Genomic DNA, 19,915 nt, shown 5'->3' on the forward strand with positions numbered 1-19,915 from the left:
TGTGTGTGTGCGTGTGCGTATGCGCGTGTGTGTGTGTTTGTGTGTGTGGATTCAGGGCTAATGGCGGGGTCAGTAAAATGGGGTCATTAGGCTTCTTTATAAAGTAGGCTCAAGATTTTGTTTAGCTCTCTTTCACCAGAGCATCAGTTTACTTAGAATTCAGGTGCTTATTGCAGTGATGTTGGATTATTGTGACGTTAATATAATATAAGGTTAATATCAGGACATGGTCATTTTAAACATCCATCATGAGAATGGACAACATTCACAAGTGCCATGTATTTCATAGATTAAATTTACACGCTGATACGATATTTAATCATATTTAATAGATATTAAATTTGGCATGTCTTCTCAATTTCACTATAGACGGTTTAGCAGCCACAACATAAACAAATGTTACATGGCCCAAACTTAACATCCAGTAGAACATTACAATGAATTATGCAATAACTGTTGAGTAGTTTTAATTTGGTTTAATACAAGTAATAAATTAAATATAAAATAAAGGTCTTACTTTAGAATAGGGACCAATTCTCACTATTTACTAACTATTAACTACGACTTTTGCCTCAATAAACTCATAATTACTGCTTATAAGGTAGTTTGTAGCTTAAAGTATTGGGTAGGATTAAGGAATGTCGAATAAGGCATTTGTATGTGCTTTATACATGCTAATATACAACCAATATGCATGTTAATAAACTAGTAGTTAAAGATTTTGTGTACCTAAATGTAAAGTGTAACCAAAATAAAAAAACAAACACAGACCGGAAGTTAACTTCAGGCAGCGCTTGTTCCGATAAAACCATCTATATGTTACATGCCATACCGGAGGTGGATTTTAGCCTTGTTACGTATTAGCTATATTAAATAGTTATACATTACGATTTATTTAGATTTAGATTTTTCAAGTTTGTACTTAAATGGATCACCTTTTCTCTGATAAAATAACACACTTTCACTGTGTGTAATATAAATCCTAAAACTTCCACATAATACCCATTTAATTTGATTTTCCAAAAATATTTTGAGGAATTCTTTACAGTGTAATGAAAGCTGTTCCACTTAAAGAATAAATCATTTTATTCCACTTTATAAAATGGATGGTACAAAGAAAACACAAAGAAATGGGAAAAGGCTATTTAAAAGTGTAAGTAAAGCTTTTATTTTTAAGAAACTGGGATGTAAAAAAAATGTGGCTTGGCCACCCGTTTAGCTCATTACACTGTTGTGTAAAAACAACACAATCTGACCTTAACAGAACAGAACAAGAACCTCTTTGTCAGGTTAAGGTCAACTATTAACTCAACATTTTGTTGTCCTTTTTATTTATTTAACACAAAATGTACATAAAGCGGCTCATAATGTGTAAAAAAACCTCATAACATGTTACGATTCCATAATACAGAAAAATGGTTATATACACAATCTTTTTGAGAGTGTACAGGCAAAGCTGTGAATTACTATTACCAAGATCTAAACTCTGAAATATAGAAAGTGTTATTTAGCTTTTGAAACAAATCAATACACAAAGTGAACATAGCTGGTGTACAATACAAGTGTTCAATCTCTACTAATGAATGTAGTATAGCACAGTAGTGACACATGGATCGTGATAGGCCTCATACCGTGAGCTGTGTGCGAAATCTCAGCTCTAACTTATCCACCTGCCAGATTTGTCCTCTTTTTTTCAACGTGGCTGCTCCTACAGTGTTGTTTGCCAAAGGAGAAGCTGCAGAGAGATAAAGCTACTTTATCATGGGCCAAAATTAGAGAGCTGGCCAGGTTTGGAAGGTTCTGATGGTTTGACTTTGCTCCATTTCCAAACACTGTCCTGTTCATGAATATAACATGGCTTTAAAAGGTGAGTTTTGATATCGTCGTGGACCGCGACTCACCCGTGCTTCACGTGAACGGGTCTCCCCCGTGTGAAATTCATTCTCATTTACAGATTTGTGTGCATGCACTTCTAACCCTTCTGATGAGCTAGCTATTGAAATGTCATTTGAAGTGCAAAAGAACATTGGAATTTCAAAGCTGACATTTGAACTGAAGCTTATGTGTTTGTGGTGGTGTTGTTTTTTTACTGTTGTTGTTTTAAAGCTTCATGATTTACATGTTAACATGCCGTTAACATTTGAAACATGTTCATGTGTCAGTGTGAATGTCCTGGGTCTTACACATGCCTTCATACATTGATAGTTATCCAAACTGGTTCTGTTCCACAACTGGATGCGCCTCCTAATGAAGAAATTGACTATTTTGCCAATGATTTGTTTGGGCCATGTGTTTTTTTAAGCCTATTAGAGTCACAATGATAGCCTAGGAGTATGCTAATGCCAAAATATATTGAAATCAATTGAGAGTCTACTCTCTCTGACTATTTGGAATTCATTCACAAGCCTAAATAAATACAACTTTAATGCCTGTGTAGTCAAAAGACAACAAAGTAGGTTTTGGAACAGTCAATACATCTTTCATCCAAAACTGTTCATTCACATTCATTGCATTTATATCCACTGTCATAACTTTATTTGTTCTCCGTGCATCTGATTGTTCAGTTCTTTTACTTTTTTCTTCTGTCTTTATGATCATGTTCATCACCCCGCATCCATCACATGCCTCTCTTCTTCTTCTCTTCCTCCTGCAGTGTGGCCGGGATGCAGAGAACTTTGACCGCTTTTTCACCCGCCATCCTCCGGTTCTCACCCCTCCAGACCAGGAGGTCATCATGAACCTCGACCAAGACGAGTTCGAGGGCTTTTCCTTCATAAACCTCGAATACGCTGTCATAGAAGCCCAGAGTTAAGGGCGACTCCCCCCACCACCAAAACTAACCAAACCCTCCATCAGCCCCCCCTCATCATATGTGTTTATATGCCATATACGCCACGAAACTGGTATGTATATGTATATAAACAAACAGCCACGCACCGAAACTAACCCATCATTCCACGTGCATGCCATTTTATTAAGATTAGTATCGCTGCGGCTTTCATAACCTTGCGTTGAATGTATCCGGCTGGAGAAGCGTTTTGAATCTAGAGGCCTTTTTGCACTTTGGCCGTCTTTATACTAGCTTTATGCTACTTCTTTCCTGAATGCGCCGTGTAGTGCATAGATCTCTTGTAAATTGCCCTTTAGATTGCATCTGTTCAATCACAATAGGTGTTCAGATATAGCCATTTGCACTAAGGTGCATGACTCTTGAGATGTACAATGGCTAGCCCTCGCTCCCCAAACCAGCCTTTGTGACAGTGATATTGTGCTGATTTTATAGTTGTTTTTGCCTCCGGCTATTATTGCCTGTTTCCAGATATCAAGCGAATGCAAACTGTTTCTGCATGAGGGTTATGTTTGCCCGCCATTTCATTTAGTTAACTCTATAGTAAACCCTATTGCATTTTTGGTCGCTATTTTGGTCCCTATGACTTGCATTGTACAGGCAGGTTATTAACTAAACAAATGACCAAAGTTTTTTTAAGCATGAGTCCATTTTATAGTATGCCCGGCTGTTTGCGTGTATTTTTGGATGTAGGTAAACAGAGCTTGTGCCTGAATGTTTTAGCGATCTGCTTCTCTTGCCTGATCATCTCTCACCATCAGCGAAAACTTCCTCCAGGGTCTCCAGTAGGTCCTACATAAAGGCAGCGTGTCTCCTGCAACGGATTCCGGTCGGCTCTCCGAGTTTTGTCTTCTGATTTAGGCACTGCTTAAAATTCAGCCAGATTATCGAGAGGCATGTTATCCATCATCTACCTCTTCCTACAGACGTGAGAGATACGTATGACAACAAGTGCTAATATCAGACGTGACTTAACCTACAGCCAATAGCATTTACACTCATTTGCACTGAGACTGACCCGTATGTTGGACATGAATTACCGTTTCCAATCCCAATGCTATGATCCAGCCAATATTAGTTTATCAATCTACTCTGGTGATACGTATGAATATTGCAGCCGTCTTTTAGCACCATTGTGGTTTATGATGAGCGGTCACCCATGGGTAATATCTTAAAATTATGCCTCGGTTCATTTAGATTACAGAAGAGATTGCGCATGAGCTAATTAGTCTAGTAGGGATTTTTCATGCTGTGTAGCTTCGACTTGAATTTTGTCAATAGAGATCTGCGATGAACCTCATGAGGTATCAAAACCGTCTTGTTGTTATGTGAAGTGTACCACAGCATCCATAGAACACAGTATTATATGCAACAATATGCACCATGGATTTTTTTTAGCACATGATTACAAGGCATAACTTCATATTGAGAGTAAAACATTACAAGCATGTAAACATTGCTCATCAGGGACAATGGGAGTTCGCTGAAGCTGGCAGTTGTTGTGTTAATGGGTATAAAAGGGCTGGTTGGGTGCCCTGATTTAGTGCACACGGTTCTGCCAGCGAGAGGCTCAGGTTTAGTTGAGGGGTCTGATGCAACTGTACTCTAGGTCCAGAAGCACAATCGCTGTTTATGTCAGTAATAACAGCAGAAACCTTATCACTGGAACTGGAATAGGGCCACACATCCATAGAAATGGGTCAGATCCTCCGACATCGGAGTTCCTGGAGCGGTTATCCGTGCTGACTTTTATCGGAATCCACTGGGGCTTCATATCATATCTTCATCATTGGATTTCAGGGAACGGATAACCTCGATAATAGTTTCTAACCCTCGTTAGTCATAAATTGGTTGATATGATACTTAAAACTATTAAATGTACGTCATATTTAAGACACTTGTCATTTCTGCCAAAATATCGTGTAAAAGCAGTTCATTGTAGGGCTTTGATATTTTTTTATTTGTCTAAATATAAGCAAACACATGTATAAAATGTGTCAAATGTTCTTAAAGTTTGTGAATTGTATGTGGTCAGAATTTTAGACTAGACGACGGTGAGAGAGGAAGTTTATGGAAGATTTCTGTGTTTTCTATAATGTGCAAGACTAATGCATGAATAACTGTGAACTGTGATTCCATAGGTTAACATTATAACAAATGAGTCTAGTGTTTCAGCGATTGCTCTTAATATCTGTGTGTGCTTTGATTCATACTTCTTCAGTGCTTTTCTTGTGCCAAAGTATTTTCCAAAGAAAAAAAAGTATACATTGCAATAAAACTAAAACATCAATAGCCTTGTTTGTGTCGCTTTGTTTTCCTCAATGCAAATTGAGTGTACACAACCTTTAAATTATAAAATTTGATATGATCACGTAAGCATCATTTGTGTGTTTCTGAAGTGCTTCACAAAAAAAGCCTTGTAAATTTTGCTCGGAGCATTGCTGTATGAAATCTTGGATGGTGTGCTGCACGTTCCCACGCTAAGCTCTGCATATTTCATGCCTGCCACTTAACATGAGAACATTTCATCTTGTTCCACTATCGTTCAGCGAATACATGCGAGAAGAACATACACGGGAATTCATGGGTGGGTGAAAACTTAGTCTGACATATTGCTTTATTCCCCTTATTAAACATTCGGCTTGCGTTAAATGCAAACATCGGTCGAATGCCATTTTAAAAGGGATTGGAAAACAACTACAGTTTTGTTAAGCAGTAAATGATTGGATTCGACAGATTAATCCTTTATCTTTATATGTTAAAGGCCGGGGATGATATTAAACGCGCACCGCTGTTACCGTCTGGGATTGAATATTTGTTCTGTCCCAACGATGCTCTGAACTTTGTGTTAATCTGTGTTATACGCAGCGTACAGTCGAGTCTGTTGCTCCACACAAATGTTAATTAATTCTGAATGTCGCAGCCTCAAATTAAATGAGTGGGTTAGCAGCGAGTGTGTGCGGCTTATCAGCTGAAAACAGGTCAGCGTTTGATACCGCTGTTCTCTTCTCGCGCTGACATCAGCTCGCCGCTAATCCGCTCCTTTATGGAAAGCTCTGTGCCTTAGTATCGCACAAAATTACAGAATCACGATTGGAATTAAATCTTGGCAAAACGAACACCTTGGATTTACAGAGGGTGTCTCATCTTTTTATTATTGTTACCCTTCGGTAGAGCATCTTCAACCCTATCTGTGAGGAACCCCAGGCCATATATTCAGATCTGCTTTTGTGAAGCATCTGTAAAAGTCGTCAGAATTCTCTTGTTGTGCTGTTGTGTGTCTCGTATCCACCAACATCTTATACTTCCGTGTCCATACCCTGTGTTAATGATGCTCTGTGTTTTCCTGCTAATCTCATTTTGTCAAACAGACCTGTATCTAATCGACACAGAATGGCACTGGCCAGGCATCAGCATGGCAAGCTAGCATGGATGTTCCTGTCAACAGACTATTTTGGATCATCATTCATCTCTAATTAGTGTCATTTATCCTTAAGTGACGGTTTAGGGTGAATCATTTAGTTGGATGTTTTTTATATTAATGATTTAATGCAGGATTTTTCAGTTCTTACACCTGGTGACCACCACTGCAACATATTTGCCATATTTGCCATAAATGTGGATGCATGAGTAAACAAGATTTGAATTTCCGAGTGTAGCACTTTTTATACTTTGTTTTTCTTATTCAGGAGAGTTCAAAGGTCTGATATTACTCAAGAAATGCTTTGATGCTCTAGCGTCTTTATTAATAAATATTTAACTTTCATTTTAACAAAATCATAAATCAATGTTTATTTACAGATTTGAAACCCCAAATTTTCAATGTGGTCTGATGCATGTGGACCCAACTGTCTTATATTCTTTCCCCCTTGTGTTGTTTCAAACCTGTATTACTTCCGCAGAACACAAAAGAAGATATTTTGATAAATGTCTATTGTGTCTACACAAGTCATACAGGTTTGAAACATGAAAATGTAAATGACGAAATTATGTGATGGACTATCCCTTTAACTTTAAACTCTGGTCTTATTTAATATCACATTTTCTATAGTAGTGAACTACACACATATTCATAATTCTCTGTATAATAATTACATCTCAACATTTTGTTGGCTGGTGATTAGAATTAAAACTAATTCAAACCCACATTGAGGCATAATCCTGAGGTTTCCATGCCAGTGGCCAGTGCCATTTTCCTCTGAGCTGTCTGGCTCCTGAGACTCCAGGTAATCTCGTGGCCATCGCTCTGGATTTTGTGTGCTTCGCTGTACTGTGGTGTGTTTGATCCAGCAAATGGACACAAGGTAGGAAACGTGCTTCTGTTGTAGTATCATATATCTTCTTCCTGTCCTCCCTGTTGTTCTTGTCTGGAGCTGATTTTCCACGTGCGTAGTGCCAGGAGATCTCAAATGCTTCCCTGGACCCTCTCTCTCCCTCTCTCTCTCTCTTCCAGTACTGCTCTCGTTTGATGTGATCTGCATATCAATATTTGGAGTCATATGTCTTCTCTGCATCTGTGCTCCTGGTTGTTTGTTAATCTTTCTCGCTGTGCTTTGATGGCACTCTCATTTTTCTTTCTGTCTTCCTCACCTGAAAGCGTCTTATTTTGTTCTCGTCATTCCAAGGCGTTAGCATTCCGAACAGAGAATCCGTCTGAAATAAAAAAAGATCTCACAGCTTTCCCTTTGTTAGTGTATTGGCTTCAAACCGCACTTGAATGTATGTTTTAATGCAGAGCACTTCTGCACTTTCCACAATCCCCTCAGGCCCACCATTGACCAGAAAGCTGAATTATTTAGGTGGAAATAATAACTTAACTGGATTGCATTTTTTCCAAGACAGGCTTCATTTTTGCTCCTATTATCCGAGTAGATGTAGGGTAGCCTACGATTAAAGGGATAGTTAATCCAAAAATGAAATTTCTGTCATGAATTACTCACTCTCTATTTGTTCCAAACCAGTATAAATGTCTTTGTTTGGTTAAACACAGAGAAAGCTATTTGGATGAATGCTTGTAACCAAGCCCACTGACTACCATAGTAGGAAAAATTACAATGTTGTCAAAAGTGCCCCAGAACTGTTTGGTGTCCAACATTCTTCAAAATATCTTCTTTTATGTTCAAGAGAACAAAAAAATATGTCATTTTTCTACATATTCTACATATGATATATGATATCTTTCTCTGTGTTCATCAGAACAAATCATTTATACAGATTTGAAACAACTCGAAGGTGAGTAAATGATGTCAGAATTTGTATTTTTGGGTAAACTATCGCTTTAAGGCTATGAGTTTTATATTGTTCCTTTGTGAGAGTTCTTTATGCTTTGGTTGATTTTGTTTAAGCATTGGCCTTAATACACCAATGTAAGGCTGTTCTTTCAAGAATAAAAAAATTTCATCATTTCAAATGACAACTCTCTACAAAACCCATTTCTGAGACAACACAGCTTAGCACTTACGTACATGTTTGTGTACTCGCGAGGATCACAGTGTTTGCGTTGCGGTAGCTTCTCTCTTCACCGTTGCTTAGCATATTGAGTGCGACCCCTCCCCTCACAGTGGCCTTCGTGGATTTACATTGCCAAGCAGTGCATTAACAATGTCTACCCCAGAGAAGCCCATTCCTCCACACCCCTGCCCCCCTCCGTCACTTTCTCTCACCTTATGTCTCTCCGTTCCTCGCTCAGCCCATGACCCACCTTACCCCCACCCTGTTTTCCATTCTCATCCTACTCTCTCGCTTTCTCTCTCCCTCTGTCCTCCCACTCAGCGCGTTTGAGTGTGCGTGTGTCCTTTGAGCCGGACTGGCTCTTCCCTCGGGCGCTCTGGCACACAAGGCCGCAGCAGAGAGGAATTCTCCCAGTAAGAACAGGCCTGTAGGCCTAACAAACCGTCTGCCCCTTTCATTTAGACTCCTCTCAGAGAGAAAGCCAGAAATAGAGAATGGCCAGCAGTGCCTACGCTTAAGCATCTCATAAAAGAAACGGTGTCGACGCATCCACGATCTGTTGATGGGGAGCGTCAGAGAGAGATGCGTCTCATCAGTGGCCTGGACGTCTTAGAAAAGCACTCGTGTTACAGTATCTTCTGCCTTATACACAGCTGGGCTTTCTGCTCGGGGTGGATTTTTCATCAGCTTTTTAGTTCAAGCTAAATTGTGAAATTAAAAGCTCAGAGTGTCTTGAAGGAATAGTTCACCTAAAAATGAAAATTCTGTCTTTTTTTCTTAACCTAACTTTTATACTATATGCTTTTCTCTGCCAAACATAAAAGTACTTTTTTAGATTCCTTATGTAGCTCTTTGCTTGTAACACCAGGGCCACATTTTCCTTATGTTTATCTTTAATGTTTAGAAAATAGCGTCATGCAGGTTTGAGGGTAAATAATGACAGAATTTGCATTTTTGGCGAAGTATCAATTTAAGATCTCAAGACTTTAGAGGTATATAAAAATCTTTCACAAATCTTTATGACTTTTGCAGCATTGTCCGTGTGTATCGAAAAAAGCCTCTAACACCCGCTTTCTTTCTGTTTTCTAGAGAAACAGTCGGGACACCTGCAACTTTGACCGGGAGTTCACTAAAATGGCGGTGGAGTTCACTCCCACCGACAAGTTGTTTATCATGAATCTGGACCAGGACGAGTTCCTTGGCTTCTCCTTCACCAACCCGGAATATGTCGCACCCTCTCAGGGTTAAACAAGCACACGTTTTAAAGACTGCTGGTCATGTATCACTGTCTGCCTGTATGTGTGTGACATGTATGCTCAGGGTTGTGAAAGCTCACTCATACTACTGTAACAGGATTTACCAAAGGGCTCAGGTGGACCACCACATTTCTAAAGGGACGAAGTTGTAGGAATCACGAGAATGCAATCGTTTCCCTCTTCCTGGCTGAATCTTGCTTAGGGATTGCGTTTGGCGTTGGTGTTTATACAACGGTAAATGCAGCCTTTGCAACAAACTAGGAACAAACACGACAAACCCCAAGTGAGCAATTTGAAGAACAACAATGCCGCCTTCAATTATTTATTTGCAGTTCATTATTTTCCCCCGCTTTGGTCTCTATTTGAGTGAGCTTTATACTGAGCTAATGTTTAATTCACTGGCTTCAACCCATTATACCAAAATATTATTATCTCCCACTCTTGACTTGAGCAGGGGCTGCCATGTGTTAATTGGCGAATTCCAGGCAAAAGTCAATCTCACTGTGGAGGCATTCAGGAAGAGGGAACAAACGTGGAAGAAAAATGTCAAGATGGTCGCAACGTAAAAATGTCATTATCATTCATAACGCAATGTTTCCGGAAGGATTCATATCACTGGATTTCGGAAGAGCGGGGATTTGTTAAGCTACTAGTTCATATTCCAAAATCCTCGAGGACGAGGATTAGAAACAGCTGAATAGATCAAATACACTCTTGCAATACAGAATTCTAATAGTACATAACTGTGTATCTATGCACCTTGTAGGAAACACAATGTGCCATTTTCAGAGGGACTTCGGCATCCGCGTCTATTCCCTGTGATTTCCAATGCTTAATTTGCATGATTCCAATAGTTTGTTTATCCTCTAGGCATAATATTTGTGGATGTATCTATCATTCAGACAAAAAGACTCTGGTGTTCAATCACGGAAAAATCATACTGGCATTTCTGAATGCTCGTTCTAGATCAGTCATGTAATATATAGCAATGTGATTTGAATCCTCCACCTATGTGCACTGATGAGTCATAGGCTTTGTGTATATACTGTAATCTATCTAAGCACTTTTTTAAATAATATTTATTTCTTAGCTACCGTCTGAATCATGTAAAAGATAAAAGGCTTGCCATCTATAAGGTTTCTCCAAAACAATGCATGTTCAACATTAACGGTCTTATCTCCAGATATGTTGTAATTTGTCACATTTTTGTTTATTTTATAGCTTATATTTTAAGTAAACATCATGTGCGACTCGCAGTAGAATACCTGTACACTTGCTGGTGAAACCTCTAATGAAAATGACTTTGGGATTAGATACACATAAATCGATAGCCTTCTCTCTCCTGAATAAGCGGAGCTGGATTGATCTGTTCTGCCTGCTCTTGTACAGATTCTAACCTCTCTAGTGCTGTGTGTATGTGTGTGTGTAGCGGTGGCGTCTATGTGAGGTAAACAGTTGCGGTGTTTTGATTGGGCTAAGTGTCAGTAGCCTTAATTTTATACTCGCTGTGTGGCTCAGTTGTGCTATCCCATAATGCTGTCTGAGACCCATTCACTCCGTACAAACTTAAGCTACGTATTGATCGGACAATTATCAAAAAGCGAAGAGGGAGGCATATATCTGGTGACGCATTGGAGCGCGAGGTGATTTAGACGGAAAATTTCACAGGCTTAAAGACACAGAAGGTCTGCTTAATTGCCAGCCGAACTGTTTATGACTGTGGGTCAGCTTCAGGGATCAAAGATACAGGGGGGGGGGGTCTCAGACATCTTATACGCATAGATACTGGAGGAGACACTAGATAAACCATTAAAGCTGTAAGTTATTGATGTACTTATGAGAATATGTAACATGTTTTATTTATAATACAGATATTCAATGTAAACCTGTATTTTGTCTGGTTTCTATAACTTAGCCTCTTATTGGTGTTTAACCCTTTCACGCATGAATTATAACCAAAGCAAGGCTTTGAACTTTGTTTACATACATTTTCCACTTTTCCATTTTTTATTTTAAGAATTGGGTTATTGTTTTTTGATAGCTGTCCACTGTAGTGACCTCTATCATTTGCATTCAATTCTTACACCGCCTATCCTTTCATTCATTATTTGGTCATTTAAGTCTATTTTGACAATCTATAGAAAGATACGATACATCTCATACTTTTCCAACAGCACTCTAAACTCTTGAAGTTTTTCAATCCAGTTTATGGTTTTGAAAATGTTTGTATGGCACTAAATGGACACCAATCAAAAAAAAATCTCATAGCATAAAAGCTAAATATAAAAGTTTAAAGTGTAAGACCGTAAAAGTGTTAGATGATTTGAACTTGCAGCTGAACTTCGTTATTTCACATCAAACATTTAGTTTCTTTATTTTCTTTTATTACACAGTTTACTCATGTTAATGTTAGATTTATTTTGGAGTCGCATGTAAACTGACATTTATTGAACTGAATTTATTGACGTTTATTGAGCGGAGCATTTTGCCAAGCAGATGATGTCTTCTGGCAGAGAAGCGCTCCATCTCATCAGCCGAAGAAATTCATGTTTGGGAAATGAGACCGGAGTCGCCGGGCAATCTACAGACGCAAATTGTTCCCCTGACCTGCCATAACTCAGGGCTGACTTCCACATGATGTGATCCTTCAAGATTTCCCTCATCCGGCTCTCCAAATCTGTACGAAAAACCCTCTTGCAAGATCGTCCACAGACCACGACCAATGAGAACAATTACCCGGCTCTCCTCCTCCTCCTGTCAGAATCGTGATGATGCTCTGGCTGTGCTGTATGTGAGCGCATGAGATTAGGACGGGTTTCATTTGAGCACAGATACAGCCTCAAGACACCATGCTGGTGGGTGCGTTCTCCGAGGCATGGTGCTGAGTGAGCATTTTTGCCGTAGCTTTCATTGTGACAGCTAATGAAATTATTTGCCTTTGACAACAGCTCATTATGTGCCTCAAAGGCATTGTCTGGGACTGCGGTGTTCTGATCTTTTCCATTCTCTCTTTTTTCTTTCGGAGGTTTAAAAAAATCCAATTAAAATCATCCCTTGTGACAAAGAAGCTGCCATCTGAAGAGTGAACTTGGCCTTAAAAAATAAAAGGGAACATATGGGCGAGGACAGTCAGCAAAGTAAAGCTTGCTATGAAATAATAAGGTTCTTAATGACTACATCCCACAAGTCATTTATCAGCATACAATTTGAGAGAGATTCCCATACATCCTCCCCCACTTACGTACTAATGCAATCAGCTTAGTACATCCGAAACAGATGCTGATATATCCACGCCAGGATGGCCACGTTCTCACCTATCCACATCCATCCCTGTTGCTAATGTAATTACCCTCCATACAGCCTCGCCTCTCTTGTCGTAGTCGCAGAACCGCTGTCTAGTACCCAACGTATCATTTTAGCGTCAGAGAGCGCGGCGCTCACGCGTTGCCATTGCAGGGCTGCGCAACGGCCCCCTATCCATCCCCTAATGACACCCTAGCAGACTCCTGCAGCGAGATTTACAGACCAACAGACGCGCCCCCTCTCCCTCTTTTTGCATGGGGTGTAATTAAAGCAGTGTAGGGTGCACGGCGCGTGCATTACATCCCAGCGGTGGCTCCCCTCCCATCTCCCCCACCAACTCAGTCCCCCATACAACAAACGTCGAAAGCCGCTATTGATTCGAGTTCGTTTTGTTCTTCCTCAATTAGTGTTCTTTCCGTGCGCTGTTTGTTCTCGCTTTTTAAAGAAGATCCCTAATTAACTGCGGAACAATTTGCTCTCTCGCGCACGGCGCGGCGCAGAGAAGAGCGCGCGAGATCTTCTCCTCGGAGAACGACGAAAAGCATGGCGTCCGATACTCGTTTCATCCGCCGGAGCTCAGAAAACGTTTAGGAGGAAGCATGACGGAAGGATTTATTGGATTTGGTTGCGCTCGCGGAGACGGAGCGAGAGTCGTGCTTTTTTTCTTTAATTGTGATAAGTGGTCCGGCTGCCCTGTCTTATAGAGGTAAAACAATTTAAAAAGCAATCTCCTGTTTTAATGAAAACAAGCATGCGGGCCCGCGCGGAGCTAATGAAGCCGGGAGAGTTATTACATGGGGCTCCAGGGATCTTCCACGCCGTCTGTGTGTACAGTCAGTCACAGATTCGCGGCGTGGGAGGGGCGGAGGGCGGCGTGCTGCCCTCTCCTCTGTGAGCAAAGCAACACGGTGGAGACATTTAGGGAAAACAGTCCATTTTCTTCCGCAACACGTTGCATAGAATACATAGTATCTCCATGACTCTATAGACATCAACATCTCCTCACACGGCCCCAGATGGAAAGTGTTCTCCTCTTCCATCGATGTGCTCATATACAGTATTAGCTCTAGGCCTATTTTGCGGTGAGATGCTGCTCGTGGACGTTCTGTTCCATTTCAGCGGCTCGTGCGTCGTACCCCCCCCCCCCGCCCTCTCTTCAAACTCAATAGTATCGCATCATCACGGACCCGCTGAGATGATTTAACCTGGTCTGACTTCAGCCGGCTGAACGGTGCTTTGACAATCTCAATCGAATGCGCTGCTATTTTCCGCCTTCTGCAGGGAATCGTGCAAGGTAAAGATGGAGAGAGACGCTCCTTTACGCTATTGTGATCACCAAAGAAACATCTGGGATGTTAATTACGGGGAACTGATAATTACGGATGTTTTATAGGGGTCTAGTTCACAGCTCCCAAACTGAGAGTAGTAATTACTTGACTTTGCTCACCCATGTTTGTCAATCAGCGGCAATCTTCAGAGAAGGCGGTATAGCTCGGCGCTTTTGAATTATAAAACACTCATCAAATATAGAAAACTTCACAGGAAACTTTTTTGTTCTATAAATATTTCCCACAGTACGGAACGAAGAGATAAGTTATTCCGAAGGAAAACACCACGAGAAGCCTGCCTTTGTCTTCTCTTCCCCCTCTCTGAGGAGTCATAAACTTTCCTGCACATTTAATTGGTATTCTTCATGTTTATGTAGTTCTCTCTCCGACAGCAGCTCGTGCTGTAGAGGCAGTGAGGTATAGAGCCTGATCATATCCAGCCTGTGATTATGTAAGTGTCCTTTCATCCCTGTGTGAACTTTCCTCCTTCTGTATGAAGCTGTCACTCACCATCACCGTACCATTCTGCAGCCACATCGCTCCAGAGCGCTCGCTGTCTGTCCATATCAAACCCTCCCCCAGATTCCTGTGCTTCGTGTTTTTGTGTCTGTGTCGTGTCTCGTCTCTGTGTGATGGGGTTTCTTTCTGCTCATTTTGACATGCTGGGACTTTGGTGTTTGTGGCTTGCGTTCCCAGGGGATGTTTGGAATCATTTTACCTGCATCCTTTCAGCTTTCGTTCTTTTATCTTCATGGTTCCTTTCATCATAACCTTGTGAGGCGCGAAAACTGCTTCATTATCACACTATCATTATAACCATTAGTCATTCCGAGGTAGTGCGCTGTTCGTAATGAAGCGTGCTGACAACTCGTAAATGTACAGGCATTCCTATGCATTGCACAAGGAGAGTCCTTTCGGAAAACATCAGTTTAATATTCTGATTTTTTCAATACGTTTAATAAATCTGTATATAACATTCAGATGCATCACGACAGGAATAGTCTATCTTGGGAAGCTAATTTTCTAACATGGTTTCTGCCTACTGAGGCATTGTTAACAGACTTGAGTCATCTTCCAAATTAGTTCCTTGTCTGGAATATTTGTTTTCTTTCATTCCCATCATGTTTGGGATTCAACATTTAAAAAAATCCAAGCCTGCAAGAGATGGTTTGTTTTCGAGATCACAGAAAAACTCTTCAAGTAACCCAATGAAGCTTTAGAGAGCTTTCTGTGATGAAAATACAGGAGTTATATTTGCATGAGCATTGTGGTTTTTATTACCAATGGTTTCCTTAAAACACTTTTAAGAGGAAAACAACATCATACATATCAATTATTTGGGTCTTTGAGGGTTTAGGAATGAGTCTATTCTACATTTAATTGTTTTTGAAGTCCAGATCTTTCCTGTTGGTGGCTCTAAACGAAGATCCTCATTGGTGTTGTATTGTATAACCTCTATGTTGTAGAAATATGTAAATCCATATTGTCTCTTCGAAAAGTTTTTTCCAAACCCTTCACTTCTGTGGTTCTAATGAATGGTGGTGCAATTCTCCTGTGGTCTGGCCTGTGATGCACCACTGCACCAGAGGCTGTTCAGAAACCTCATCCATTGCAGTTGACAGGGATGAATTTGAGCAATACTGCAGCATGTGTGTTTAGTCTAGGGTCAGTGCACATCACAAATGATGACAGACTCCATGGTTGATACCCATAAATGAGGGGGCCCGGTTCTGGGACTTGGGGTTAAACTGATGTTATGTTTTTTGTATGTTTTGCCTTATTAGCAGAAAACAATTATAACAATAAACATATTTTTTATTTATGTCTCACTGAATGTTTCAGCAGAATTGAGTTACTATATTACAAGCTCATTTTGTGTGCTTTATTTATTTATTTTTGTCAAATCATCAATTTCAAACATTTTCTAATCATTTTTTAAACCGAAGTGTATTTGGCCCAATTACATCAAAATCTATATTATACTATATCTATATGCTGTTGTAGTGTATTTTATCTATTTGTTCCCATCGTCTCAACATGTTGGCTCGCAGAACGAGATGACTCTGAAGGTCCTTGTGTGGACAAGCATCTCCTGCATTCCTGAGCTTTCCGCAAGTGCAGATTCATCCGCGGGGCTTTACCTCCGTGCTACCTGTGGCTTTATTTATCATGCTCACCCTGCATTGACTAAAACTATTTTACAAGCCACAGCGCTGAATTAATGAAGGATTCTGACACAGGCACCTTCCCCCAGGGTTTAAAAAATAATTACCAAGATAAATACAAAGTAGCTTTTTTGTCTTTCCTTATTAATTATCATATTACAGGAAATATTAAAGCTAACAGCGCTTTTTAAAATGGTTTGTTATGTTCATTACAGAGTCCATTTTGGGGCAGTAATTGGAAAGAGTAGTGCTATTTCTCTGCGGAGATCTTCAAAGTGGCTCTGTAAAGGGTGAGCATTAAACCACATGCTTTACACGGCTGCCACAGTCCTGTCAGACAAGCTCTGAAATGAGACTAATGCATTGTCTCCAACATTTTTAATAAGAAAGTTTGGTCACTATATAGATCTGGAATCAAGCTATTCACTGTTTTTAAAATGTTAATGTTTTCAGACCCCTTAGCGTTTAACAATTAAAAAATTTAAATTGGTTAAATGTTAAAAGTGAAATGGGCCCCTAGAATTATTCCCGCCTATCCACTAGCTATGGCTACTGCAGGTTTTTGGTCTTAAAGGACCCCTAAAAAGTGAATAGGAACCACTTGCACTTCAGCCGGTCTTCATTTTTCTCCTTTTACTCAACTTTTCCACTTCCTCACATCTTCTGTTTTTCTTCATACTAATGGAAGGAGAAAGTTGAGAGTTACCTATACTAGGTCCTGCTTCTTTGCCTCTGCCTGAAGTAATTCCTATGCTAATGAGACTCTCAATAAGATAAGACAGTCGGCAAGGGCTGACTCTCCAACGCAGACTTCATGATGAGAGGGGCTGCCGGCTTTACCCTCTGTGTCGATCCATTCATGCGGATATTTATCTTTTATTTATTCACTTTCATTCCGATTCTGTCAGCTTAACTATTTGTAAGGTTTTCTTTTGCTGTCTAATGACATTAGACACAGTAAAATGGTGCCAACGATATAATAGAGAAGTTGTGGCACTCCTATTCGTTTTTTACCTATGAACTGCTGCATGGGCTTGTCAATTGTTTTTTCTTTATTTAGTACAACCTGCCTTTGAATACATCAGAACTTGTACGCACTCACTAAATGTGACAAATTACTAAAAAGTTTGAAAGCAGGTGCTGTTGCCACCTGTTCTGACAGCACGGCAATGCTTGTTGTCCTTGCCGTCCAGATTGGGTGTTTTGTCCACGGTGACTGTCTTGCATTGGGACTCACTGTTGTGTTAGGGGAGTGCGATTACGGTTAAATTTAGTATGCATGCTCAAGCCAAAGTCTTTGACATTCAAAGGCATTTGGGTCTGCCATAGCAAATTAAAATGCATTTAGGTTGCAGTCCCATAAGAAAGGGTTGAAAGGAGAATTTTAATGAACGCTAATGAATGCTGAAATAATGGGAAATGCAACAAATATCTGCAAAGAGAGCTGCTGTTCCTCAGATAAAGTGCCGCGTTGTATTTTCATCCTCAAGAACAAGAGAAAAATGTATATTGAAGCTGCAAAGTCACAACTCGAGCCTGTATCCAAATATGCATGCTACTGAAACTAAACCATTCAACAAAAAGCGTAAATTTTGAAATAAGTGGAATATTTAAGTAAGTATTTATTGAAACTGACACATGCCTGTAATTTACCCTATAGAGAGTTTCTTTGCTGTGATTATCATTTTTTGTTTCTTTTGAACAAGCCTTCAATTCTTTTTTCGGCCGTTAACATTATTACCGAGGGAACAGAATCCATGTGCTTCTCTGTCACCGCAAGAACCTTAAAGCTGAGCGATCTAACTGCATTTCAACTCCATCAGCAAATGACACAGCTATGTGAACTGACCTTCATGCGGCTGGTCCCTCTAACATAAAACCCCACATCCCCATTTAAAGACAATCTGGAGCTCATTCACTGGCATTCATACAGTGCCAGATCAATCAAGTCCAGCGCCTCTGTGGGGAACCACAGTGAATGAGAGGTTAAAGAGGGATGTGAACAGAGGGGTTATCGTAATCACTTCACAGGATATGGCACATGGTGAATAAATGGATTCATCTAAAAAGCCTGATGTCTTGTTATTGCAATGTTCTTCGGGGTTGCTCGCATAGACTTTGAACAGATGTAAAAAATGATACACATTATAATACACACAACTACGATGTGATTCGTACTGATTATAGACTAATAATATTGATTGAAATATGAACATTTGTAGGTTTGCCCACAAAGTTAGTGAAATGAACCAAGTATTGCTTCATTACAACAATTTGTACGCCTTTCGATTTGTACCGTCTGTCATTATCCTTCTAGAGATTTGCAGCTGAGCATTTGAATTAGAAAGCATTATTCATAAGATAACTTCATCCTCAAAGCTTACGCTGGCTATGTCGGAGGAAAGCCAGAACACTCGCGATGTTGAGGGATCAAGGTGCTTCCCGCTCAATACATGTTCATCATCCGCGACTATAATAGGCGAGACCGCACTACGATGTTTTCCACACTACGCAATACATTACTTTTGTGTATGTTTAGGGGCAATGAATACGGATGTTACGCACTAAACTAAAGGAAAAGATGTTAGAAGTGCAAACAACGAGTCAGTGAAGGCAGACTTTGATTATCAGTGCAGGAAATTATGTCATTGTTCTGACACGTGCTTACCATTAACTCATTTATTTCATAATTTGAAATAATGAACAAAAAAGGGCAGTAAAGCATGCTTTTTTAAATAAGGCAACGCAAAGGGAAATAATGTGTCAGATAAATGACAAATTAAATACAATAGCATGTTATAGGTGGACTGTCCTTAAGTTCCCCTAAACATTCACAGACAAAAGAGTTCCTGATTTATTTCTGATATCAAGCTAAAGAAACCGAGGAGAACCGTTACTTGGATTAAACTTGTCTCTCCAATATTTTTAGACTGCGATAAGCTCGCTAGATATCAATGTACTATACTGTTTCTTAAAATGCGACCAAACTATGACCTATCCAATAAATTGTTTATTTAATAAAATGAACATGCAACCAAATAATCATGTTTCATAATTAATATAATATAAATTAAACATAAATTGTTATATAAGACAGTATAGCCAAACACAAGACCGGAAGTTAACTGCAGTACCGGCGCGCACGTCCGATGAAACGGTGATTGTCCTAAATGTACAATATGGTTAATTTAAATAGCGTGCAACTAGTTTTTACAGTCACCAAACGAACCCCATGAACCCAGTTAACTCTAAAAGTCCACTCAAAGGTCTGTATAGGGGTTTCCATGGAAGAAATCGTTGCAAATGTCTGCGGCTCTTTAAATACGTTTCTGTTCTCCAGGGTCCGATTTTCACGCATCGCTTCTTGCCCATATCTTTGCATATGAAGGCCTAAGTAGCACATTGGTTGAGCCAGGGGCGCTGTGCAGCCGGCGCCAGGGAGAAACTCGGAGATTAGACGAGAGACGCTTCGCCCATTCAGCACCGCGGACAGCAGCCAGCGCGCTCCCTCTGTGGGCGGTGTTTCAAACGAGGCGATTCGGTAGGAACGTGGGAGCTGTCATT

At 40.1% G+C, this 19,915-nt stretch overlaps 1 protein-coding gene across 2 annotated transcripts in view; it reads left to right on the plus strand.

The window, feature by feature from the left end:
* Positions 1 to 11,433, plus strand: part of prkcbb (protein kinase C, beta b) — a 97,783-nt gene extending 86,350 nt beyond the window's left edge. Inside the window, exon 17 of one of the 2 annotated variants that reach the window (XM_056752044.1) lies at positions 9,389 to 11,433. In XM_056752044.1, the coding sequence (XP_056608022.1) occupies positions 9,389 to 9,547 (159 nt within the window). In that variant the 3' untranslated portion in view covers positions 9,548 to 11,433. Of the gene's footprint in view, positions 1 to 2,653; positions 5,141 to 9,388 lie in introns of those variants that run through there. The other variant, XM_056752043.1, reaches the window with a different exon arrangement.
* Positions 11,434 to 19,915: the final 8,482 nt, after the last annotated feature.

This window comes from Triplophysa dalaica, chromosome 7, assembly GCF_015846415.1.
Source record: "Triplophysa dalaica isolate WHDGS20190420 chromosome 7, ASM1584641v1, whole genome shotgun sequence".
In the NCBI taxonomy this organism is placed as follows: Eukaryota; Metazoa; Chordata; class Actinopteri; order Cypriniformes; family Nemacheilidae; genus Triplophysa; species Triplophysa dalaica.